Here is a 23842-nt window from a genome sequence, read left to right on the forward strand (position 1 = left end):
GGCGCCGTTGCTAGGGATTTGAGCTTTTCCACGACCCCGCCCATCTCCCGCTGGGCCCCGCCCCGCAGCCAACCACGAGTCGGCCGCTGGCACAAAGGCCACGCCCCATCTTGCGCCCCGCCCCCAGTCCCTGAACCGTTACCGGAGCGACGGCCCGAGCTCATCCCGCCTCCCGATCCTGTTGCCAATCGAAGAGGCGTCGCCCGGGTGACCGCCCCACCCCTTCCGGCGCGAGCCCGCGGCTTCCGGCAGGGGCCCGGCGGCGGGCGGCGGTCCGGCAGCGGCGGGGCCCGGGCGGGAGGGGGGCGCCCAAGATGGCGGCGGGCGGCGCGGAGGGCGGCTCGGGCCCCGGCGCCGCCATGGGGGACTGCGCGGAAATCAAGTCGCAGTTCCGCACCCGCGAGGGCTTCTACAAGCTGCTCCCCGGCGATGGCGCCGCTCGCAGGTCGGGTCCGGCTTCCGCCCAGACCCCGGCGCCGCCCCAGCCGCCGCAGCCCCCGCCCGGCCCTGCCTCCTCCTCCGGCCCCGGCGCCGCGGGCTCCGCGCCGTCCCCGCCGCCCGCAGGCCCGGGGCCAGGGCCCGCGCTGCCCGCCGTGCGCCTCAGCCTCGTGCGCCTCGGGGAGCCCGACGGCGCCGGGGCCGGGGAACCGCCCGCCACGCCCGCGGGGCTGGGTGCCGGAGGAGACCGCGTCTGCTTCAACTTGGGCCGCGAGCTGTATTTCTACCCCGGCTGCTGCCGCCGCGGGAGCCAACGGGTGAGCGGCCTGCATCGTGGTGGCCTCGGTGCTGGCAGAGAGGATAGGGCCCCCTGAGGTGATCCCGAAGTGATGGGAGGGTCTCTGATTGATGTGGGGTTTGGAAATGGCATCCTAGATGTGACGGATGTCCTAGGATGCAAAGGTGCCTGGAGGTTATGCAGAATTCTAAAAGGTGGTGGCCTCTTAGCCCTTTAGCACCCTCCGAGGTGCTGGCCATCCTAGAGGTGATGGAGAATCGTGAGGTCATGTGGGATCTCCGAGTTATGCGTGGGGGGGTTCTGTACTGGTATTTTGGAGAGATTCCCAGATGGCATGGGACCCTGTGTGGTTCTGGGTGGTAGCGATCTGCAGGTGATAGGGATTCCTGAGGTGATGCAGGCTGGAAGGTGATGGAGAACCCAGGGGTATTGCAAGTCTGCAGGTATTGCAAGGGGTGGCGGGGAGTCTTGAAACTTTGGGAGCCCAGAGGTGAGGATGATTGTGGAACTGATGGGGCTCTGAGAGGTCATAGGGATCCTGCAGGTGAATGGGATCTTAGGGAACGCAGGTTCTGGAGACACAGGGTCCTGGAGGGAGTGAGAATCTCTGAACTGATGGAGAGCTGGGGGTGATGAGAGCCCAAGGGGACATCCTCAGGTGTGATGGTGGTCTCTAGAGAGATGTAGGTCCCAGAGGGGGATGAGGCCCGTGGAGGTTATGGTGGTCCCCAGACGTGATGGAGATCCTGGGAGCCCAGAGGTGATGAAGGACCAAAAATGTGGGGGACCATGAGGTTTAATGCGTCTGTGAACTGTGATGGAGGTCCCGAGATTTAGGGACTCCAAAGGAAACAGAATCCTGGGATGTTGGGCATTAGAGTCCTGGGGATGTGGGCGGCCCTGAGTTTGGGGAAGCTTCGATATTGAGGTGCTAAGATCAGGGGAGTTGCTGAGGCCGTGGGGCAGGACTGGAAAGGAATGGGACTGTGGGGGTCTGCAAGCTTTGATACTACGGGCAAGGGTGTTCCCTAAAGTTAGGGGGTCCAACTCTGGGGGTAAGCACCGTGGTCTCATGGGGGGTGGAGGGGGGGGAACCTTCCTGTCTGTGTTTTTCCTTTACTGGGTCTGTGATTTGGGTCCCCCTTCCTGTCTGTGGTTGCCCACTCACCCATCCACCTACCCACTTCCCTCAGGGATTTAACCCTGCTTCCTCTTAGTGGTTTCCCCCGACCTCAACACCCTCTTCCTTCCTCAGTAGTAGAAGCTATTAACTGCTTTTCTCCCGCTGCTCAAGTCCATTGATCTCAACAAGCCAATCGACAAGCGGATCTATAAGGGCACCCAGCCCACCTGCCATGACTTCAACCAGTTCACTGCTGCCACAGAGACCATCTCCCTGCTGGTGGGGTTCTCAGCCGGCCAGGTGCAGTACCTTGATCTCATCAAGAAGGACACCAGCAAGCTATTCAATGAAGAGGTGATTATGGGCCCCCGGGGCCTAGAGCGGCTCCCCCCCTTCCCATTCACCCACCCGTACACCGTGGCCACGAGACTGCAGCTGCCTGGGAGCCGTGTAGACCTGGTGGGGTGGCGGGGGCGGGGTGCAGGATATGGGAGAAAGAGGGGATGGGCTGACGGATGTGTGGGCCGAGGTAACAGCTAGCGTGATAAGGACCAATAATGACAGCTGCGCCTGCTGTGCCCAAGTCCTGTGCTGCTGGGTTAGGGCTCGTGGTGCCCGTGTTGGGGAGAAGACAGCTGAGCCTAGTCACCTGTTGGGACTCGTTTGACATCAGAATTTGGTCTCCAAATTCAGGTCCTTGCTGCACCGTTTCCTCACTGTGTGGTTTTGGGAAGGTGACACACCCCCCCCCCCCAACTGAGCCTCAGTTTTACTCCTCTGCAAAATGGGATTCTCATCCCTACCTTACAGGACTGTCGTTACAAAATCATATGTGGGGATTGCCCAGTCCTGGCTGGATTCGGCACAAGAGGGCATGCCGATGAACGACCTCATCCGTGGGCAGGGGCCGCTCTTGTCCTCTTTTTTTTTTTTTTTTTTTAATGTTTGTTTATTTTTGAGACAGTGCAGGCAGGGGAGGGGCAGAACGATAGGGAGAGAGAGGATCCAAAGCAGGCTCTGCGCCGACAGCAGCGAGTCCGATGTGGGGCTCGAACGCATGAACCGCCCGAGATTGTGACCTGAGCCAAAGTCAGACGCTTAACGGACTGAGCCACCCAGGCGCCCCATCCTCTGTCTTTTTCTCTCTGTTCAGAGGAGGTGTTCCAAGTACACAGAGTGCCTGAATGGCAGAAGGGAGCGGAACGGTGAATGGATTAAAAACGCACTAGCTCGTCCATTCACAAAATAGGAGAGGCCTCCTTGCAGGGGGCGGGGGGAGGGGACATTGAAATAGAGACCTGAAGGAGGCCAGAAAGTTATCAGGGGAAGTGTGGGAGGAGGACAGCAGAAAGGCTGAGTGGCCAGAGCAGTTCTTGAGGGGTGGGTGGTGGACGGGTTCTGAGAAAGACCTGAGGGACCAGCCCGTGTAGGGTCTGGAGGGCCATGGAAAAGAGAAGAGTTCGGCTGTTAGAGCCTTTCTTGACTAGGGTTCATCTCAGCCGTAGAACAAAGAAGTGATTTGATGATTTCCGAATCTTTCCCAACAACGAGGAGCCACCTCGCTGCCTGGGGAGGAAGTTACTTCGTTGTGTACTGCGGGTGCCCAGGGCTTCGTTCTCTCTGGAACCCTGCTTGAGAAAGGCCGCCGTGGTGTTTGGGGCTGGACGGTGCCTGGTGCTGACTTCCATTTTAACAGCCTCTGTCTGGCAACCGAGCGGCAGTGGCAGCCTGAGTGGCCAGTTAGGCCAGCGCAGGGTTGATGGCGACTGGGACCTGCGTGGTTGGAGTGGGGGTGGGGCGAGAAGAGGGCAGGTCCGGGGTGTTCTGGAAGGACTGGATGTGGGCTGGGAGGCGGACGGGAGCAGAGGCGCGTGTGCGGCTGGCGGGCTGGTGCTGCCCCTCGCGTGTCTAGGAGATGTTGTGTGCACAGCGCTGTGCTCTGGGGCTAGGCCAGCGAACCACACAGGTCGAGAGCCCTTCTTTGGGGGCTGATGTTCTGTGAATCGATCTCTTGCCTTAAGCCTGACGTGGTGAAGACCGTGGAGAGGGTTAGACAGAGGAGGATAGTTCTCTGAAAGGCAGGACCGTCCCCTTGCAGAAGAGGGGGCATCGTGGCTCCGCGGAGCTCCCCGTGGCTGCCTCACAGGCCACCCTTCTTCCCCTGCGTTCCCGTGGACTGGCGTCCATCCCTTACCCTCGGTGTGGGAGGCCCCGTCCGAGAAGGTCTGGGCCACGTCCGAGGGCCTTTTAGGGGGAACCACGTTGGGGAGGAGGTCTGCCGGGAGCCGGGAGCGGATTACCTTCTCCCAACCCCCACGGTTTCTCCCTGGCAGCGGCTGATCGACAAGACCAAGGTGACCTATCTGAAGTGGCTGCCCGAATCAGAGAGCCTGTTCCTGGCCTCACACGCCAGTGGCCACCTGTACCTGTACAACGTCAGCCACCCTTGCGCCTCGGCCCCGCCGCAGTACAGCCTGCTGAAGCAGGGCGAGGGCTTCGCCGTCTATGCCGCCAAGAGCAAGGCGCCCCGCAACCCGCTGGCCAAGTGGGCGGTGGGCGAGGGCCCCCTCAACGAGTTCGCCTTCTCGCCGGATGGCCGGCACCTGGCCTGCGTCAGCCAGGACGGCTGCCTGCGCGTCTTCCACTTCGACTCCATGCTCCTGCGGGGGCTCATGAAGAGCTACTTTGGGGGCCTGCTCTGCGTGTGCTGGAGCCCGGATGGGCGCTACGTCGTGACGGGTGGCGAAGACGACCTGGTCACCGTGTGGTCCTTCACCGAGGGCCGTGTGGTGGCCCGGGGCCACGGCCACAAGTCCTGGGTCAATGCTGTGGCCTTTGACCCCTACACCACGAGGGCCGAGGAGGCAGCCGCGGCCGGCGGCGGCGACGGGGAGCGGAGTGGCGAGGAGGAGGAGGAGCCTGAGGCCGGGGGCCCGGGCTCGGGCGGGGGAGCCCCCCTCTCCCCGCTGCCCAAAGCCGGCCCCATCACCTACCGCTTCGGCTCGGCCGGCCAGGACACGCAGTTCTGCCTGTGGGACCTCACCGAAGACGTGCTTTACCCCCACCCGCCCCTGGCCCGCACCCGCACCCTCCCCGGCACGCCCGGCGCCACGCCGCCCGCCGCCGGCAGCTCTCGGGGCGCCGAGCCGGGCCCCGGCCCCCTGCCTCGCTCGCTGTCCCGCTCCAACAGCCTTCCGCACCCGGCGGGCAGCGGCAAGGCGGGCGGCCCCGGCGCGACCGCCGAGCCGGGCACGCCGTTCAGCATCGGCCGCTTTGCCACGCTCACGCTGCAGGAGCGGAGGGACCGGGGGTCAGAGAAAGAGCACAAGCGCTACCACAGCCTGGGCAACATCAGCCGGGGCGGCGGCGGGGGCGGCGGCGGCGGCGGCGGGGACAAGCCCAGCGGCCCGGCCCCGCGCAGCCGGCTGGACCCGGCCAAGGTGCTGGGCACGGCGCTGTGCCCACGCATCCACGAGGTGCCGCTGCTCGAGCCCCTGGTGTGCAAGAAGATCGCCCAGGAGCGGCTCACGGTCCTCCTCTTCCTGGAGGACTGCATCATCACCGCCTGCCAGGAGGGCCTCATCTGTACCTGGGCCCGGCCGGGCAAGGCGGTGAGTCGCCCCACGCCAGCCTCCCCAGGGCCCAGGAAGAGGCGGGCATCGGCGGAGGGGTTGGCCACCGCCACAGCCTTTAGCCCTGTGGGATGAGGGGGAGCCAGGGAGCTCTTAGTGTCCCAGAGTGAGACCCCCTCAGGTCCCAGGGTGCCGGGCTTCTAGAACTCTCAGTGACGACCGAGAGAGGGTTGGGGATAAGAGACAGCTGGGAGTAGTGGGGACCGTGGCCAGCTATCTGAAGCGGGGAGCCAGTGGGCCCGGCATGGCCCCATCTGATCACATGTCACTCGAAGCCAGATCTCCGTTTCTCCGGGACATGTGATTTGCCAGTTGTGAAACCTGGTGAATGATGCTGGTCAAATTCTCTGGGCGACACTGAGCCCGTGGGCCCGGCTTCCGGCCTGGGTCTCAGACTCTGGACCTGAGCCCACCGCTGGAGTCACGGCCTGGGGAGTCCCAGCGTGGGTTCCGGCGCCGCTCCCTGTGACCTCGGGCAGGTCACTGCTCGTTGACCTCCATCACCTCTTAGGGAGCCTTGAAGGTGGGTGGTGGGCGGATGTGTCCACCTCCCGCTGTAGCTGTGGGGTTCGGCGAGGTCCCGGTCGGGAAGGTCCCAGTAGGGGAAGCACAGACCTGGCGCCTTGTCTCTTTGGAGCTCTTGTCTCGTGGCTCAGCTTCTCGGGGATGTGGGCACAGTGCCCAGGATGCCAGGTCTGAGGGCCGAGGCTGGGTTCCCTCGAAGAGCAGTTTTAGGATTGTGTAGGGTCTTGAATCCTTAGAACGTAATAGCACAGTCTCAGAGGCAGGGTCGTTGGGATCTGGGGAGTCCGGCAAGTCCTAAAAGAGACCCCTCTATCTCCCTAGTTCACAGACGAGGAGGCCGAGGCCCAGACAGGGGAAGGAAGTTGGCCCAGGTCACCCAGCAAGTCAGTGGTAGAGGTAGGATTGTCCCTGAGTTCTCTACCCCCCCGCACCCCCCAGTCAGAAAGGGCCCCGTCCTCTCCCCATCCTCTCCACCCCTACCCCATCCTCTCTGCTCGGGATCACCCCAAGGACTTTAATTATTGTCTAAGAGTGCCGCCTGCCGGGACAGGGAAGCTAGCTGAGATATAAGTTCCTGACCTAGAGCAGCGGCCTCTGTCCGGGCGGGGTCTGGGGCGGACTGAAGGGCAAGGTCAGGGCGGCAGCCGCCTTGGGGACTCTGGGCTGGCTCCCTCCCCATGGGACTGACGGGAGCCCCAGGCAGCCTCTAACCCTCCTGTCTCCCCTCTCGTCTTCCCCAGGGCCTCTCCTCCCAGCCCAGCAACTCCCCGAGCGGCACAGTGGTGTGAAACCATGGATGTCGGGGTCCCCCCTCTGTTCCCCGCCTCCTAGCCATAACCCCCCCGCCGACCTCACGGATCAACGTATGATTAACAAGACTAACCATGACGGATGGACTGCTCCAGTCCCTTGCCCTGCACAGATTTGGGGATCAGAGGGTCCCCCAGACCGGCCCAGCACTTGGGGGGACGTAGTGGCCCGTGTGGCCTCAGCCCTGTCCCCACCCACTGCCAAGTACAATGACCCCTCCCTCTGAAACATCAGTGTTCGCCTCGTCCCTGTCCCCAGCATGTGACTGGTCACTCCGGGGGGGAGACCCCCCCTCCCCCACAAGCTCTGCAATGTGCCCCTCAGCCTGTGGGCAGGGCGGGGTGGCCTACCCCTCCCCTGGCCCGCACCCTGCCCGTGCTGTTGTTTGTGCTTTTGAAGAGTGTTAAATTATGGAAGCCCCTCGGGGGCCCTCCCTGTCCCCCCGGGACCTCTTATTTATACTAAAGTTCCCTGTTTTCACAGCGTCTCTGTTCCCTTCCGGGAGGTGTGGAGGGCGTGCGCACGCACTTTTGCTGCAGTCCTAGAATCCAGTTGCTTCGACCAAAAGGAAGAGCTAGGCCCTCCCTGCCTCTCCCCCACCCAGTCCTCTCCCTGCTCCCTTCTAATAGCCCCGAACACTGAAGGGCGGAGGGGGCTCGCTCAGTGGGGGACACACAGCCGGTCCAGCCCCAGGCAGGGCCCTTGGGACGGAGGAGGACGTTGCTCTGGCTCCCAAACTCTAGAAGAAAGTCCGTCCAGGACCCCCCTCAGAGCCGTTTGAGAGTGCCCAAACCGGCCCAAGTCGGATATTCCGGGGGGCCTGTCCGGATGGGTCCTCCCGGGCCGCTCCTGAGGTGCCCGGAGTGCGCATGTCTGCGCCTCCCGCCGCCTCGGGCCGGCTCACGCGGCCCAGGCGCCCAGAGCCAGCTAGAGACCGCGGTTTCCTGCGGGAGAGCTGTCCAGCCCTCCCGAGAACAGCGAGAGTCCGTCCGGCTGCTGCAGGGAGTGGTGTCTTCCCGCTCTGCCCTCCACCCCCCGAAATGTTTCTGTTTCTAATCCTAGCCCGGGCAGGAATGTGGCTGCGGGGCCAGGGTCCAAGGAGCTATTTTGGGGGCTCCTTTTTCTCCCCCAGGCTTTGGCCAGCGGGTCACCCCTGGTCCTGGCTCCTGAGGGCCTCCCTTCCCAATTCTCTCACCACCCCTTCCCCACCTCCTGCCAAAAAAAAAAAAAAAAAAAGTCAGTGTAAAGCAGAGGTCCTGAGGGCTAAATTTAAACCATCCCAAAGTCTGACTCCGTGGCTGAGTCACCCGCGAAGCTGGCCTCCTACCCCCCCCCCTTCCCAGGCCTCACCCCTTTCTCACCCCACCCCGATTCCTGGGCTTGAGAAGGGGGCGTTACGCGATCATTCTGAACCTCAATTGGCCCCCTCGGAATGGAATGGGAGGGCTCATCTTTGGCTTCTGCCACACCTGTAGCTTCCTCTGTGCTCCGCCTTTTTTGGGGGGAGGGGTGCATGGTGGGAGAGTTGAAATTCTTCACCCCCCCATCTCGCTCTGAAGTGTTCTGAGGGGCCCCGGGGGGAGGGAGTTGGGGGGCCTGGCTCATGAGGGGTTAAGGCTGGGAGGCGGGAGGGGGCCGAACCGAGGGGTGGGGAGAAGGGGAGGAGGCCTCAGCAGCAGAGAGAAGTGGCCAGAGAGGCCCAGGGGACAGCCAGGGACAGGCAGACATGCAGCCAGAGCCCCGAGGCCTGGACAGGGGCTGCCAGGCCCCGTGACGGGAGGACCCCGAGCCCCCGGCCCGGGGAGGGGGCCATGGTGCTGCCTGCCCGACATGTCAGCCGAGGTGCGGCTGAGGCGGCTCGAGCAGCTGGTGCTGGACCCCGGCTTCCTGGGGCTGGAGCCCCTGCTCGACCTTCTCCTGGGCGTCCACCAGGAGCTGGGCGCCTCCGACCTGGCCCAGGACAAGTATGTGGCCGACTTCTTGCAGTGGGGTGAGTGCCCGCCTGCATGGACGCCCCCGGATTGGGGGGCGGTGGGGGCAGGGCAGAGACAGGAGATGGGGCTGGGCACGGGGGACTGGTGGTTGGGGGCAGGATGGACGTGGGAGAGCCTCCCATTCAGGAGCCCGGAACTCCGTGCCAGGTCCCAGGGTGACATGCCCCTTCCCCCGTGCCACCCTGGCAGGGCAGGCCGGGGTCAGCAGAGGCCAGGACAGCCAGGACTCACAACCAGGACTTGGGAGGCTGGGCTGGGCACAGCTTCCCGTGGTCCCTCTGTACCCCCTCCACAAAGTCTAGGCCTAAGGACATGCCGGGAGCCCTGTATTTTAGGGTGCCCCCACTGAAACGGGCCCCATGGCCTTCCACCCTGGTTTCCCAGAGTGCAGGGGCAGGCAGAAAGGACAGCACGGGGCAGCTGCCAGGGGCGCGGCCAACGGGCAGGTGTTTGGCTCCAGCCTCTCCAGCTGCCCCGACAGGTGCCCAGGCACTGGGAGGGTGCGGTGACTCAGGCGGGCCCCGGGGGAGAGCCAGCTCTGAGACAGGCGCCACTCAGCGCCCCTCACCCCCTGGATGGAGGAGGAACAACTTAAGGTTCTTCTGGGTGTACCCCCCCCCCCCCAGCCCTGTTTCACTGTGGTCTGCATGGGGACCCCTGACTCCCCTCTAGCTACCCCCCTCCCATCACTCATTCTCCTAGCTCATGACCTCCGACCTCCCGGCTCTCCCACAAAGTCCCTTCTTGCCAGGTCTTTCCCCAGAGACAGGTCTGGAGGGGAGATGTGCCCGCCTCAGCTTCTGGCCTTGTCTGCCCGGCCCTTCCTCCACCCCAGGGCCCAGGCTCCTTGGGTTTTCTGTCTCTCTGACACCCTGCCACTTGGTCCCCACACTGGGTTGCCCCTCCAGCGGCCTGCTCTTGGTCCGTGGGCTCCGTGTGTCTCTCTCTGCCTTCTCCCTCTTGCTCCTTTCTTGTGACCATCTCCTTCTGACCCAGGCCCCGCTCCTGTCCCTCCCACTTCACAGATAGGAAGGTGGAGACCAAAGGCCAGGCCGCTCAGCCCCTGTAGGAACTTTCTCTCCGCCTCCGCCAACCCTTAGTACCTCTGTCAGCCCTGATTTCGCAGAGCGTGAAGTGGGGCTAGCAGGGTAAACTGAGCCCTGAGCTGGGGGCAGGGGTCTGGCCCTCCCGTAAGGAGCGCTCCTTTTGTGGCCCGAGCAGCATCCTGCGGCCCCTCCCCTGCCGGGCCGCCCGGGCGGGGGAGGGGGCCTGGGTTCCTGCTGCCTTAAAAGGGCTCAACGTCTTGGCTCTCTCCTCCCTCCCCCGTTCTGGGCCCTGGCTGGTTCTTTCCTGCCTGCGGCCCACTCTCCCCGAACCTCATGGGGGGCCCCTCTCTCCCTTCCATAACGCACTCCGTCTCCCCTTATTCCCACTTGCACACGTCCCTCTCTCTGTCCTGCCTCTCAAGTCCCCAGCGTCCGCTACTTCCCGCCCTCCCTCTCCGTGTCCCAGTCTCCCCCTCCCAACCTGCCCCCTTTTAACTCCTAGCTGTGGGGCCTTGGGCCGACCGCCTCACCGCCTGGGCCCTGACTCCCCACCTGTAAGTGAGGGGTACTGAAGAAGCCCTCTTTGTGGAGTTGAGGGCAGAGAGAATACACTAGAGCCTGGGATTTGGGGGTCCACGCTGGCTTTGTCTTTCTTGTTCCTTCTCCCAGCCCCACCCCCAGCCCCAAATCCAGTGTCTCCCAAAGTGTGGTCCAAAGCCACCTGCGTCATAAACCTGGAGGTACTGGATTAAACCGAATGTTCCAGAGACAGGTGACCCGAGAGAGCCTGAGAATGCTGGGGTGGGCCTGTTGGGCACTCCCTCCACCAGCCCGAGCGCGGGTGGGGCCTGAAGCTCAGGGGGCCCTAAGGCCTGGGTCTCATATCTTCCCCGTCGGTCCTGCAGAGCCCGCGCTTTCCACCTGCAGCCACTAGGGCCCTCCGGCCCAATGGCCTTCCCAAAAAGGGGTTCCCAGGCATCCCACCTTTTTCTGTAGGAGGGCAGTTTGGGGTGTCCCCAACCCTCACAGTGTTTTGGTGGGGAAGCCCTTGGGAGACTGACAGTCCTAGGACAGAGAGAGAAGAGAGAACAAGGGACAGAGGAGACCGAGGATGGAGAGAGGGGGAGACTGAGGGGCAGAGGGTGGGACTTCCTCCTGTCTGGGGTGTCAGTCCCAGTTAGCCTCGGTTCTCACCTCCCCTCGCCCCCCAGTGGAGCCCATCGCCGAGAGGCTTAAGGAGGCCCGACTGCAGAGGGATGACTTCGAGATTCTGAAGGTGATCGGACGCGGGGCGTTCAGCGAGGTGAGCCGTGAGCTGTCACTGCAGCTCGGCGGAGCGGGAGACGCGACTGCTCACGCAGTGGGCGGGACACAGGGGTTCGGGGCGGGTCCTTAGAAATTGATGAATGACTGAGTTTAGAAAAACTACACCAGAGGGGCGGGGGGCGGGACTTTGGGTCGGTGGGCGTGGCGTTGGCGGTGGGGCGGGGCCACGACTGGGTGGTGTCGGGGGTGGAGCCCGATCGGAGAGAGCCCGGGTGTTTCCGCCCCCCCCCCACCCCCCCGCGCCACCTCAGCCCCAGTCACCCCGTTTCGGCCTTCAGGTGGCGGTGGTGAAGATGAAGCAGACGGGCCAGGTGTACGCCATGAAGATCATGAATAAATGGGACATGCTGAAGAGAGGCGAGGTGAGGGCCGGGGCTGGACGTGCGGGACGCGAGGATTACCCACCCCAACTCCCGCCCGGCCCGCTTCAGCGCCCGCGGGTGCCCCGCAGGTGTCGTGCTTCCGCGAGGAGAGGGATGTGTTGGTGAACGGGGACCGGCGCTGGATCACGGAGCTGCACTTCGCTTTCCAGGACGAGAACTACCTGGTGAGCCCCGGGCCGGGGCGACTAGAGAGCTGGACCCCGACCCCGAGGCTGGCAGTTAACGAGACGGGGTCAGGCAGAGGAAGTGCCAGGCTTGGGGAGCTGCCTCTGGGTGTGGTAGGAACTGGTCTTCCTTGCCCGGGAGGGGAGATGTCACTTACGGCTCTTTTCCCGGGCGGATTCTACTGGACTCTGCAAAGATGCCGCCGTCGGGGGTGGGGGTGGGGCGGGGATCTCTCACCGGGACTGGGATAGCTCTCTAGTCGATGTGGGGGCCACTGGGCAGGGGGTATCTGGGCACTGGGTGGGGGGGGGGGTTCTCTGAGTTCTCTTTTTCCCTCCTTCTGTCCGGTGACATCCTGCAGAAAATTAGGGGTTTTTTGGGGGGGGGGGGAGTGTCTCTGATTTGGCCTCGGAGATCTCTTGGGCTCTCTTGGGGCTGGGGCTGCGGGGTCTCTCCCCAGGAATGGGGCATCTGTGGGAGTCTTTGTCCCGGGCTATCGGCGATCGGTGCCGAGGGGTGCTACTGACCCCCCCCCCCATGACACGCCCCCTGCTAGTACCTGGTCATGGAGTACTACGTGGGCGGGGACCTGCTAACGCTGCTGAGCAAGTTTGGGGAGCGGATCCCAGCCGAAATGGCGCGCTTCTACCTGGCCGAGATTGTCATGGCCATAGACTCAGTGCACCGGCTGGGCTATGTACACAGGTGGGCGCAGCAGGGGCTGAGGGGCGGGGGGCTGAGGGCGGGGCCCAGAGAGGGAAAGCGAAGTTGCACCCGGGCACGGTACCGCAAAGGTGGGGACCCAGAGGGGGCGGGCCCTGCAGAGGGACCTCCTTGGTTGGGGCCACTGGGGACAGGGCCAGAGGAGTGGGGTTCAGAATTGCAGAGTCCCCTAAGGGGCGGAAGCCGAGGAAATGGGTTCTGAGGGGGTAGGGAGTGGAGGGGCCCGGAGCTGGAGAGCATGGTCCCTAAGAGGGTGGGACCCGAGGCCGCGCTGCCTGGAGGGGTGGAACCTGCCGAGATGGATGGAGGGAGGCTCACATCCACCCCCACCCTTCCGTTTGCCCAGGGACATCAAACCCGACAACATCCTGCTGGACCGCTGTGGCCACATCCGCTTGGCCGACTTCGGGTCCTGCCTCAAGTTGAGGGCGGACGGAACGGTGCGTGGGGCGCCGCTTCGGGCACTGCGGCCACCAATGAGGAGTGGGGGCAGGTGGGGGGGACAGAAGCGCAGAGTGTGGGGGCGGGGCTGAGGCGCCCAGGTAGAGGTGGGGGCCCGACCAGATTTAGAGGGGTTACAGGGAGGGGACCCACGCCTAAGTGTGTGAGCCGCTCCCGGTTAGAACAGAAAAGGGGAGGGACTAAAGCACTCGGGGCGTGGTTAGGAGGAGGGGAGGAGCCAGAGCTGGGAGGGGCGGGGCCGAGCCCAGCTCTGGACCTTTTGGCTCAGGTGCGGTCGCTGGTGGCTGTGGGCACCCCGGACTACTTGTCCCCTGAGATCCTGCAGGCTGTGGGCGGCGGGCCCGGGCTGGGCAGCTATGGGCCCGAGTGTGACTGGTGGGCACTGGGAGTGTTCGCCTATGAAATGTTCTACGGGCAGACGCCCTTCTACGCCGACTCCACGGCTGAGACCTACGGCAAGATCGTGCACTACAAGGTGAGCACGCCCAGAGGAACCCCTGATCTCCCTTGGCACGTAGCGCCAGGCCGGCATCCCCTGCCCTCCCTCTCCCTCGTGCAGGAGCACCTGTCTCTACCGCTTGCCGACGCAGGGGTCCCCGAGGAGGCCCGAGACCTCATCCAGCGGCTGCTGTGTCCTCCTGAGACGCGGCTGGGCCGGGATGGAGCAGGTGATTTCCAGAATCATCCTTTTTTCTTTGGCCTTGACTGGGACAGTCTCCGAGACAGCGTGCCCCCATTTACACCGGATTTCGAGGGTGCCACTGACACGTGCAACTTCGATGTGGTGGAAGACGGGCTCACTGCCATGGTGAGCGGGGGCGGGGTAGGTACCTGAGACCCCTCCTGGGCAGAGGGTATTCCCCCCACCCACGCCCCACCCCCATCCCTTATCCAGAGAGCTGGGGTTAGAATAGTACCCATCTCCTGGGGTCTTGAAATCATTCCTCCCCCAGAGCGCCTGCTCTGTGCCCACCTGGCGCCGGGAACCCAGCGGTGATCTGGATTCGCAGTCCAGTGGGGAACATAGACTTGTCCCCAGACAGTGATGCCCCAGAGGGAGAGTTCAGGGGTGAGACAAGGGAGGGGGAGTGCGGGGAGGGGGGCGCCGGCTCCCCACCCAGCCTGGAAAGTCTTGGAGGGCTTCCTGGAGGAGGAAGCCTCGGCTATCTGAGCCGAGACCTGGAAGGATAAGAAGTGAGGCAGGAAAACACCGTAGAGGAATCTCTCCTAGGCCATCTCTCTCTCAACTGTTGTACGAGCCACCCCAGTGCTGGGCACTGCTGGGGACCCACAGGGACCAGGCCAGCCCCGGGTCCCCGCCCTCGTCCACGTGTAGTCGGGAGAAGTATAGAATGACACTGTGGAGAGCGCCCTGAGGGAAGCAGCCGGATACAATGGAAGAAGATGAGGGAGGGACCACTTTAGACGAGGCCCCAAGCTGGGGTGGGGTGGGGAGCTGGCATTTAAGCCAAGACCGGGAAGGGGTGAGGCACCAGCCCTGAGGAGCACAGGTCACTCCACATCTGGATTTCTCTGGTACAGGAGACGCTGTCCGACATGCGGGAAGGCATGCCCCTGGGGGTCCACCTGCCGTTTGTGGGCTACTCCTACTCCTGCATGGCCCTCAGGTAAGCGCTGTTCAGGGGCTCCCAGCAGGGTTGCAGGATCAGGCTCAGAAGCGTAGCGTCTTGGGACCAAGGACCGTTAGGAGTCCGGAGTTGTAGGACCTTACGATGTCAGACCGTAAGTACTGTGAAGTTTTAGATTCCCTTGCAAAACGTCGGAGCCACAGACTTGGCCTTCCAGAATCTTCCAGGCGTCCACTCTTAGATTGCTAGTACAGTCACGGGACCTCAGAATCTTAGAAAATAAGAAGCATAGAATTTTAAAATCAGTCTTAAAGGAATACAAACTTTTTTGAATCGCTCATATAACCATAAAGCTACTTCGTTATTTGTTTGTTTATTGGAAGGAGGCTCCACACCCAATGTGGGGCTTGAACTCACGACCCCTGAGATCAAGCGTCAGGTGCTCTACTGACTGAGCCAGCCAGGCGCCCCCAACCATAAAGCCTTTTAAAAACGTTAATTATACAAACAATATATCGTTTGTCACTGGTAAATTAGAAAATTCTGGCGAGGGAAAGGAGCTCCCTGGCTCACGCGCACACACAAACTGGACAACCGTGAGAACACGCTGTGACCCAGTCTAGTCTTTTGCCGAACAATGTATCCAAATGTCCCTTCTTGTCCTGAACGAAGGCCAAACATGAGCCACTGTGCCGTACTGTCCTTTCGGGGGGGCGGAGGGGGGGGACAGGACTCCGTTAACCCGTCTTCTCTGTTATAACCCAGATTGGATGGACAGCCGCAGCGCGGTCTCGGGGGGTGCCCAGGATCCTGGGGTCCTTGAGACCTGTTTCCAGAGAGGGAGTGCTGGGTGCGAGGGGCCATCCACTTTTATTGCAATTTCATATTCCTGGGGAGGAGGGGTCTCCCTCCAGCAGCTGGGGATGGCAGGGGGCGGGGTGCAGAGAACTAGAATCAGTCCTGGGGTCCCACACCCAGCCTTAACACTGTATCTTTGGAGGTGGCCAGAGCTGGGGGGGGTCCCCCTCATTGTCCTGACGTCCTAAGGAAAGGGGTCTGCAAAGGTCACATGGACGGGGAGATGAGTGACCCCGCATATGGGTGTCTCGACCCCAGGTTCCCACAGAAGGTGCAGAGAGGCCAGCTCCCAGGGGCCTGAGGCCATGTGAAGGGCGGGCCTTTACTAACAAGAAGGGGACCCGCCCCATCGACCTGCCCCGCCCCCTCCTCACTCCAGGGGTCCTTCAGGGCCTGGCTGTCCCACGGCCACAGAAGAGGGAGTCCTGGCTCTAAATCCAGAGGGGCAGACAACTTCTTGAGGGGGCCCGGCTCTCCCTCCCCTCGCCCTCTTCCTCTCCCCAGGGACGAGGAGGTCCCAGGCCCCACGGCCATGGAACTGGAGGCCGAGCCATTGCCTGAGCCACCTGTGCGGGCGCCCAGCCCAGAGCCCACGGTGCCGCCACCAGAGGAAACAGTGAGTCTCTGGAGGAGAAGGTCAGTCAGGGAGAATCCGAGAAAGGCAGGGGCTTCCGGGGTCTTGTGTGCTGCCGGCCTGAAGCCCTCTGGGAGCTGGCTTGATAGAAAGAGAGAATGCAAAGTAGAGACAAAGTTACTTTAGTCAGAAATCATTCCTCTGAAGAAATAAAGGCCTTTGTGTGTGGGAGGAGGGGGCCGGCCCTTGGTCGGCAGACAGAACCTCAAGGCAAAGGTTTATTCTTGAACCGGAAAGGAGGGTAGTTAGGCCGAATTGTTCCCGGAAGAGGGGGCTGGAGAATGAGGGGAGGGGAGACAGAGCCAAACCAAACAGGGCCTTTTGGTGAGGCAGGCCTTCTCCTGAGGACGCCCAGGGACTGGAGAAGAGGGGAGGGCCATGGTCAAGTTGGGTAAGAGTTGTAGGAATAGCCCTTTGGTTCCTGTGTGGAAGGTGGGTGGGAAGGGCCCAGACTGGAGGCCGGAGACCAAGGCAGGGGCTGGGGTTAGTTAGGGAAGGAGGAGGAGACTTGGGTCACTGCAGGAGCTGTGGGGATTCCGGAAAGATCTAGAGGACAAGGGAAGATCCCAGCCTAGAACCGGTGCCCAAGTCTTGGGCGCTGCAGGAGCAGGCAGCCCTAAGCCAGGTCCCGCACGCAGGCCGAAGCGGCAGCTCCGGGGGCCGTTCCCGCGGCGGCGACGGCGGCGGTGGCGACGGAGGCCCAGGTGACGCTGCGGGAGCTCCAGGAGGCCCTGGAGGAGGAGGTGCTTACACGGCAGAGCCTGAGCCGGGAGCTGGAGGCCATCCGCACAGCCAACCAGAGCTTTGCCAGGTCGGGGTCGGGGCGCCGGGGCTGGTCGCTGCCGTCGGCAGCCCGTCTCGCCCAGGTCCGGTCCGGAAGGGCTCACGGTCTTTCCCTCCCCGCAGTCAGCTCCGTGAGGCCGAGGCCCGGAACCGAGACCTGGAGGCGCGCGTCCGGCAGCTGCAGGAGCGGATGGAGCTGCTGCAGGCCGGGGGAGACGCAGGCGAGTCCCCCATCCGTCCCCTTTCCCGAGGGCGACGGGGGGAGGTGGGCCCGCGGCGTGTGTGGACACCTGGGGGAGGGCGAGGGGCCCAGGCTGGGGCACGCCGCGCCACCGCCCTCCTCCGTCCCTCCACGCGCCCTACGCCTCTCTCTTCTCCTTCCAGCTGTCACGGGGGTCCCCAGTCCCCGGGCCACGGATGCACCTTCCCATGTAAGACCCCTCTTTTTCCCCTGTATCAAGCCTGCTGGCCCCTCTGCAACCCCGGCCCCGTCTCCCCGTCCGGATTTAGGGATCACCCTATCTCTTTGGGGTTCCAGACGGCAGACTTCCTCCACTCAGCCCCACGTCTACCAGACAGCCCTCGGTCCGGGCCTCTAACCAGATCCCATCTAGGATCTCCCTAGATTCCCTCCCCGACTCCGTTCGCTGTCTCTCGCCTCCTGCCGAGGGCGGCCGGGCCGGGCTGGGCTCCGATCGGGTCACCTGTCCCTTCTCTCTCCAGCTAGATGGCCCCCCGGCCGTGGCTCTGGGCCAATGCCCGCTGGTGGGGCCAGGCCCCATGCACCGCCGCCACCTGCTGCTCCCTGCCAGGGTACGTCCGGCTGCTCACGCCCGCCCGCCGCCGCGCCCCTCCTCGCACCAAGCACCCCAAGTCTCCTCTGCTTAGCTGCGCCTCTGTCCAGCGGGGCCGCCGCGGGGAGGGAGGATGCGCGGGCAGCCAATCAGCTCAGGCCGCTAGGAAGCAGCCAGTGGCGAGTTCGGACGAGACTTGAAGCTTGCCCGCGGACCAACCGCAACTGCCCGCGGGGGCGGGGCGGGGCGGGGCGGGACGAGAGAGGATTGTGGACCCACCTATAGGCGTGGGCGTGGCGAGTCCCAGGAGCCAATCGGGGGGCCGTGCCGCCGAGACCTGATCACGCCCTCTTGTCCGCAGGTCCCTAAGCCTGACCTATCGGAGGCGCGTTCCCTGCTCCTGTTCGCCGTTGCTCTGGCTGCTGCCGCCGCCTTGGGCTGCACTGGGTTGGTGGCCTGCGCCCACCATCTCGCCCCGGTCTGGCGCCACCCGGGAGCCGCCTTCGCCCCCTGAACCCTAGGACCCCAAGCTGGAGGGTTGGGTGACCTGGGCACGGCGCAGAAGCCATTCCTACCGCCTCCCCGTTCACACCGCCTCCCAGCGTGGGTCTCCGCCCGAGCTCCAGCCCTGTGATCCGGGCCCGCCCCCTGGCGGCCGGGGAGGGAGGAGCAGGGGGCTCCAGGGAGGCTTGTAACCGGGAATGCTGCAGTTGCTGCTGGGGAGAATCGCAGACCAACCACCTACTAACTCCGGCCTGGCTGAGGCCCCGCCGTGGATGGGCAAACTGCGATCTAGAGGAGACAGCAGGGCCAGGGCTCGGCCATCAGTTTTTCACCCTCCACGCGCCCCCCGCCTATCGGCTCGCAGACCACAAATCCCTGTGCATGAGGCCCTACTATCCCGGGAATGTTCTCTTCCCGCGGCGAACGTCTAGTGCGAGCCCCGCCCGCCTTCTCGAGAACCTTTTGCTTTCGCCAGCCCCGCTTTTTCGGGGACTCGCGCGCCCTCCTCACGTACGTAGCTCTCGGGGCCACAGCAGGCTCCGCCCGCCTCGGCAGTTTGGGTATTTATTGACCTGTCCTCCGACCCGCCAAGTTCCAGGACCCCAGCACCCTAATCCACGTTTTGGATGCACTGAGACCCCGACATTCCTCAGTATTTATTGTCTCTCCACACCTAGGACCCCACCCCCGATCCTCGCGAATAAAAGGCCCTCCCGTCTGCCCAACGCTCTGGACTCCGCGGTGTCCGCTCTCTTTGCGTTGCGGGAACGAGGCTGCTCAGTGGGCCAATTGGAAGGCGAGTGGAGGCGCCCAATGGCCTGGCAAGAAGCTACAGGGCCGCCAAGCAGACGAATCCGGGCCGGGGGTGGGGGTGGGGACGCTGAAAGGCGTGGCTTCGGCAGCCGGCCAATAGGAGGTGGCTAGCGAGCCGCCCGGAGGCACCGCCCCTTGCCCAGCTGTGGCCCAGCTGTGCCACCCGCAGGCCGGCAAGAAGGGGGTTGGGCCGGCTGCGCGCGCGCGCGCGGCCATCCTCCTACTACTGCGCTTGCGCGGGCCACGCGACTCGGTCCCAGCGACTAGCTCAAGAAAAGTTGCTGCAAACTTTCTAACCCGTTTCCCCCGCCCCTTCTCCCTGCCGGACCCGCCCCCCTGCGGAGCCGGGAATTCCGAGGGGCGGAGCGCGGGCCGAGATGGGGCATGGGGGGGCCTTCAGAGGACTCTGGAGACGGAGGCGTGCAGAAGCTTAGTCTCCGGGCGGAGGTGGCTTCGCGCCCTTAGCCTTCCCGGACGGCCCGTTACCTTCTCCGTTGTCCCGATGGGGAAACTGAGGCCCTCAGCCTGAGGCACACGCGGGGGGAGGAAAAAGCGCGGCCTGAGGCGGAGGGAAAACAAAAGGAGAATCACGGACAGACGGGGAGGGGGGCGGGCACACACACAGACACTGGGACAGAGACCCTAGTGGAGAGCTGGGCCTGGCACTGCTGGGGGAGACGCGGGGTCGGCGGGGGGTTGAAGATCGGGAAGCGCGAAGGGGAGGGCGGAGGGGGGGGGGACGGGCGGGGGAGGGGGCTGGGGAAAGCCCGAGGGAGGAGGAGAAGGAGGGAGGAACTTCCCAAAGTTGCAAAACATGGCTACCTTGCCTGCGGAGCCGAGCGCGGGGCCGGCGGCTGGGGGGGAGGCGGTGGCGGCGGCGGCGACCGAAGAAGAGGAGGAGGAAGCGCGCCAGCTCCTGCAGACTTTGCAGGCGGCCGAGGGTGAGGCGGCGGCCGCAGCCGGGGCCGGGGCGGGCGAAGCGGCGGCGGGAGCGGAGGGCCCGGGATCCCCGGGCGTCCCCGGGTCGCCCCCCGAGGCCGCTGCCGAGCCGCCCACGGGCCTCCGCTTCTCGCCCGAGCAGGTGGCGTGCGTTTGCGAGGCGCTGCTACAGGCGGGCCACGCCGGCCGCTTGAGCCGCTTCCTGGGCGCACTGCCCCCGGCCGAGCGCCTACGTGGCAGCGATCCGGTGCTACGCGCTCGGGCCCTGGTGGCCTTCCAGCGAGGCGAGTACGCCGAGCTCTACCGGCTGCTCGAGAGCCGCCCCTTCCCCGCCGCCCACCACGCCTTTCTGCAGGACCTCTACCTGCGCGCGCGCTACCACGAGGCCGAGCGAGCCCGCGGCCGCGCGCTGGGCGCAGTGGACAAGTACCGTCTGCGCAAGAAGTTCCCGCTGCCCAAGACCATATGGGACGGCGAGGAGACCGTCTACTGCTTCAAGGAGCGCTCCCGCGCCGCGCTTAAGGCCTGCTATCGCGGCAACCGCTACCCTACGCCGGACGAGAAGCGCCGCCTGGCCACGCTCACCGGCCTCTCGCTCACGCAGGTCAGCAACTGGTTCAAGAACCGGCGACAGCGCGATCGGACCGGGGGCGGCGGCGCGCCCTGCAAGAGGTGAGGGGACCCGGGCGGCGCAAGTCCCGCTTTCCCGGGGACGTGCTACCCACCAACCCCCTCTCCCCCATACCCGCGCCGAGCTCCTGGGGACACCTCCTGCACACACCTTCAGGCGCTCCCCGCCCCCCCAGCGCAGGGAATACGTGTGGACGGAACTGGCACACGCCCGGGGCCCTCTCCCCGACCTCACTTCTGTCGCGTAGGCTGGGAGACCTCTTCCCTCTGCTCCATTCGGAGCTCCATCCCGAATCCCATCCATGTTCTTGGCCAGGGGGAGGCAGTGAAGAAAACGGGGGGACTGCGGAAAGGGGGGCGGGCCTTTGTCCGTCCATCCCGCGTGGGGGCACCTTTCACGCCCGCGGGCCGCCGGGCCTTTCCCTGACCGAGGCTCTTCCTCACCCCCCCACCCCCCTGTGTGCCCAAACAGCGTGGTCCGTCGTCTGTCTTTGTTGTGAAACGTGAACCTTCCCCAGCTCCGGTTTCCCTGTAACCCAAGCCCTTCCCCTCCCACCCCTCGCGCCGGCCTCTCTCCCTTCTCTGACGCCCCGGGGGTGGGGGGGAAGGCACCGGGAACTGAGCGGGCGGCTGCCTCTCCGCTCTCCGAAGACGCTGGGCTGCTTGCGGCCTGACCCAGGGGACTTCGGGCAGCCCAGTGCTCAGCCTCTGGGGCCCCGAGGCCAAGGGGCTGGGAGAGGAGGGCCTCCTCCCTCCGATGTGGCCAGCTTCGGCTCTTATGAAGAGGTATCAATGCTGGACTTGGAAACGCTCTGTCTCAGGGGGCCTTGGGTGGTCTGACTGAGGAGGTTTTATAACCTCCTGAAATTGGCCACGGAAGTTTGGGCCGGGGAAAGGTGGGGAGGCAGTGGTGGGCCTGTGCTCCTGCAGGGCAGCTTGCTGGCCGATGCGGAAGCTCAGGCGTGGAGGACCACAACTCACGATCCTTTCTCTGGCCAGCGAGTCTGACGGGAACCCCACGACTGAGGACGAGTCCAGCCGCAGTCCCGAGGACCTGGACAGGGGCGTGGCTCCAGTGGCATCTGAGGCCCCCGCCCAGGGCTCCATATTTCTGGCGGGGGCCGCCCCTCCAGCACCGTGCCCTGCCTCCTCTTCCATCCTGGTGAATGGGAGCTTCCTGGCTGCAGGCAGCTCCCCAGCCGTGCTCCTCAATGGGAGCCCCGTCATCATCAATAGCCTGGCCCTGGGGGAGGCCTCCAGCCTGGGCCCCCTGCTGCTCACCGGGGGCGGTGGCGCTCCTCCACCACCACCGCCCCCGCAGCCCAGTCCCCAGGGGGCCAGTGAGGGCAAGACCTCCCTGGTCCTGGACCCTCAGACCGGGGAGGTTCGACTAGAGGAGGCTCAGCCCGAGGCCCCGGAGACCAAGGAGGCCCAGGGGGCTGCTTCGGTGCCGGCTGGAGAAGAGGCTCCGGGGCCTCTGCCCCAAGTGGTGCCCGGCCCCCCGCCGGCCGCCACCTTTCCTCTGCCCCCGGGACCGGTGCCTTCTGTAGCTGCTCCCCAAGTGGTGCCGCTTTCCCCACCCCCTGGGTACCCCGCAGGCCTGGGCCCCACCTCCCCGCTGTTGAACTTGCCCCAGGTGGTACCCACCTCACAGGTGGTGACCCTGCCCCAGGCTGTGGGGCCACTGCAACTGTTAGCCGCCGGGCCAGGCAGTCCCGTGAAGGTGGCGGCTGCCGCGGGCCCTACCAACGTGCACCTGATAAACTCCGGCGTGGGCGTGACCGCCCTGCAGCTGCCCTCGGCTGCGGCCCCAGGTACCTCCTGCCTGGCTGGGGCCTGGGTGGTGGCTGGGCTGGCCGAGAGTGCTGGCGGTGGGCTTCTGGGAGGTGGGGCAGCCTGTCCCTGGCGGTGTGTGCCAGAACCGTCCCGACGCCTGGCCCACCTCTCGTCCCCACAGGAAACTTTCTCCTGGCCAACCCCGTGTCTGGCAGCCCCATCGTGACAGGCGTGGCCGTGCAACAGGGCAAGATCATCCTCACCGCCACCTTCCCCACGAGCATGCTGGTCTCCCAGGTCCTGCCACCTGCCCCCAGCCTGGCCCTGCCCCTGAAGCCGGACGCAGCCATCTCGGTGCCCGAGGGAGCCCTCCCAGTGGCGCCCAGCCCTGCCCTCCCGGAGGTCCACGCCCTCGGCCCGCTCTCTGCACATCAGCCGCCACAGCCGCCACCCGCCCCTGCCGCCACCACTGCCGCCAGCCTGCCCTTCCCTGTGGACTCCTCCGGCCTCCTGCCGGGCTTCCCGGCGCCCCCGCCGGAAGGGCTCATGCTGTCGCCTGCAGCTATGCCCATCTGGCCGGCGGGCCTGGAACTGAGCGCAGGCACAGAAGGGCTGCTAGAAGCAGAGAAGGGGCTGGGGACGCAGGCCCCCCACACCGTGCTGAGGCTGCCGGACCCTGACCCTGAAGGACTGCTCCTGGGGTCCACGGCGGGGGGCGAAGTTGACGAGGGGCTGGAAGCCGAGACCAAGGTTCTGACCCAGCTACAGTCGGTGCCTGTGGAAGACCCCCTGGAACTGTAACCCGGCCGGGCCTCATCGCCTCTCCTGACAATGGTGCTCAAGGTCCAGGACAGCCCCAGACGAGGGGATCGCTCGGACATGACCGCTGGGAGCTGAAGATCCCACACACTACGTATCCCTGGGCCCCTTAACCTCTCCACGCCCTGGAGGTGCCGGGGGCTCCCCACTGTCTGCTCCTGCCCAGGGACACCGTCCTCTGGATTGGAGGCCTCCTCTGTTACAGCCCTCTCCTTGCTCTGTCCCCAGTGTATGGGGAGCTTTGGGGGTCCTGACTCCGGGGCTGTGCCCCCCTCAACCCAGTACTAGCTGTGAGCTGAAAGTCCTGCCACGTGGCTGGATTTCCAGCCCCCTTGAGCCCTCTCCCTATCACTCCCTAAAACACTATTAATAGGTCCACTGACATCCAGCGTTCCCGGAACCACTTGGAGGGTGGAGGACAGGCAGTCCGCGCCCCAGACCACCAGCCCCTCCCAGCTGGGCCCTTCCTGCTGAAAAGGGAGGCAGGTGTGGGGAGGCCTGGGTGAGGCTCCTCCAGGACTAGAGGCCGCCTGATCATGTCCAGCCCCAGACCAAAGATCCCCTCACCCCTGGGGCAACCCTGACCCCTGTGTCTAGTTTGTATCATAAATCTTTATTTTTCTAGGACATGTTATGCCTCCGTTTCAATCAAAATAAAGTTAACAGACAACTAGAACCTCCAGGGGTGTGGGTTCCCTTCTAAATTACTTGCTCAAAGGAAAAGCTGAACTCTAAAAAGCCCCACCTGAGCTTCTGGCTTTCTCACTGTTGCTCCCTG

General features: G+C 64.5%; 3 protein-coding genes across 9 annotated transcripts; all 3 read left to right on the top strand.

Moving 5' to 3' along the window:
• The first annotated feature begins 203 nt into the window (after nt 1-203).
• On the top strand, nt 204-7306 carry DMWD (DM1 locus, WD repeat containing). Of its 2 annotated transcripts, XM_078439665.2 has the most exons (5): nt 204-755; nt 2031-2213; nt 4193-5470; nt 6338-6412; nt 6757-7306. In XM_078439665.2, the coding sequence occupies exons 1-5, from the start codon at nt 315-317 to the stop codon at nt 6802-6804; spliced, it is 2025 nt and encodes a 674-aa protein (XP_078295791.1). In that variant the 5' UTR covers nt 204-314; the 3' UTR covers nt 6805-7306. The 2 variants fall into 2 exon arrangements, with proteins under 2 accessions (XP_078295791.1, XP_078295790.1); XM_078439664.2 differs by lacking the exon at nt 6338-6412 and having other exon boundaries at nt 205-755.
• A 1110-nt stretch (nt 7307-8416) lies between these two features.
• On the top strand, nt 8417-18812 carry DMPK (DM1 protein kinase). 6 transcript variants are annotated; one of them, XM_060651505.2, is made up of 15 exons: nt 8417-8816; nt 11078-11169; nt 11471-11554; nt 11644-11739; nt 12297-12445; nt 12810-12903; nt 13194-13400; nt 13485-13733; nt 14468-14553; nt 15877-15988; nt 16645-16817; nt 16913-17010; nt 17174-17220; nt 17517-17602; nt 17945-18812. In XM_060651505.2, the coding sequence occupies exons 1-15, from the start codon at nt 8657-8659 to the stop codon at nt 18102-18104; spliced, it is 1893 nt and encodes a 630-aa protein (XP_060507488.1). In that variant the 5' UTR covers nt 8417-8656; the 3' UTR covers nt 18105-18812. The 6 variants fall into 6 exon arrangements, with proteins under 6 accessions (XP_060507488.1, XP_060507489.1, XP_060507490.1 ...); XM_060651506.2 differs by having other exon boundaries at nt 8418-8816; nt 17513-17602; XM_060651503.2 differs by having other exon boundaries at nt 8419-8816; nt 13485-13748.
• Nucleotides 18813-19637: 825 nt separating this feature from the next.
• SIX5 (SIX homeobox 5) lies at nt 19638-23744 on the top strand. The gene is made up of 3 exons (XM_060651502.3): nt 19638-20511; nt 21469-22283; nt 22427-23744. Exons 1-3 carry the CDS (start codon nt 19715-19717, stop codon nt 23044-23046), a joined length of 2232 nt encoding a protein of 743 aa, XP_060507485.2. The 5' UTR covers nt 19638-19714; the 3' UTR covers nt 23047-23744.
• The last annotated feature ends 98 nt before the right edge of the window (nt 23745-23842 follow it).

The sequence above is a fragment of the Panthera onca genome, chromosome E2 (genome assembly GCF_046562875.1).
Source record: "Panthera onca isolate mPanOnc1 chromosome E2, mPanOnc1 haplotype 2, whole genome shotgun sequence".
NCBI classification, from domain to species: Eukaryota; Metazoa; Chordata; class Mammalia; order Carnivora; family Felidae; genus Panthera; species Panthera onca.

Excerpts from the sequence above, each read along its gene's own strand:
- DMWD (XM_078439665.2), top strand. The coding sequence starts at position 315 with ATGGCGGCGGGCGGCGCGGAGGGCGGCTCGGGCCCCGGCGCCGCCATG. Across the intron at positions 2,214-4,192 it reads GCAAGCTATTCAATGAAGAG|CGGCTGATCGACAAGACCAA; the intron begins GTGATTATGGGC and ends TCTCCCTGGCAG. Across the intron at positions 6,413-6,756 it reads CCAGCAAGTCAGTGGTAGAG|GGCCTCTCCTCCCAGCCCAG; the intron begins GTAGGATTGTCC and ends CGTCTTCCCCAG.
- DMPK (XM_060651503.2), top strand. The coding sequence starts at position 8,657 with ATGTCAGCCGAGGTGCGGCTGAGGCGGCTCGAGCAGCTGGTGCTGGAC. Across the intron at positions 13,749-14,467 it reads CCATGGTGAGCGGGGGCGGG|GAGACGCTGTCCGACATGCG; the intron begins GTAGGTACCTGA and ends TCTCTGGTACAG. Across the intron at positions 17,221-17,516 it reads CCACGGATGCACCTTCCCAT|ATGGCCCCCCGGCCGTGGCT; the intron begins GTAAGACCCCTC and ends CTCTCCAGCTAG.
- SIX5 (XM_060651502.3), top strand. The coding sequence starts at position 19,715 with ATGGCTACCTTGCCTGCGGAGCCGAGCGCGGGGCCGGCGGCTGGGGGG. Across the intron at positions 20,512-21,468 it reads GGCGGCGCGCCCTGCAAGAG|CGAGTCTGACGGGAACCCCA; the intron begins GTGAGGGGACCC and ends TTCTCTGGCCAG. Across the intron at positions 22,284-22,426 it reads GCCCTCGGCTGCGGCCCCAG|GAAACTTTCTCCTGGCCAAC; the intron begins GTACCTCCTGCC and ends TCGTCCCCACAG.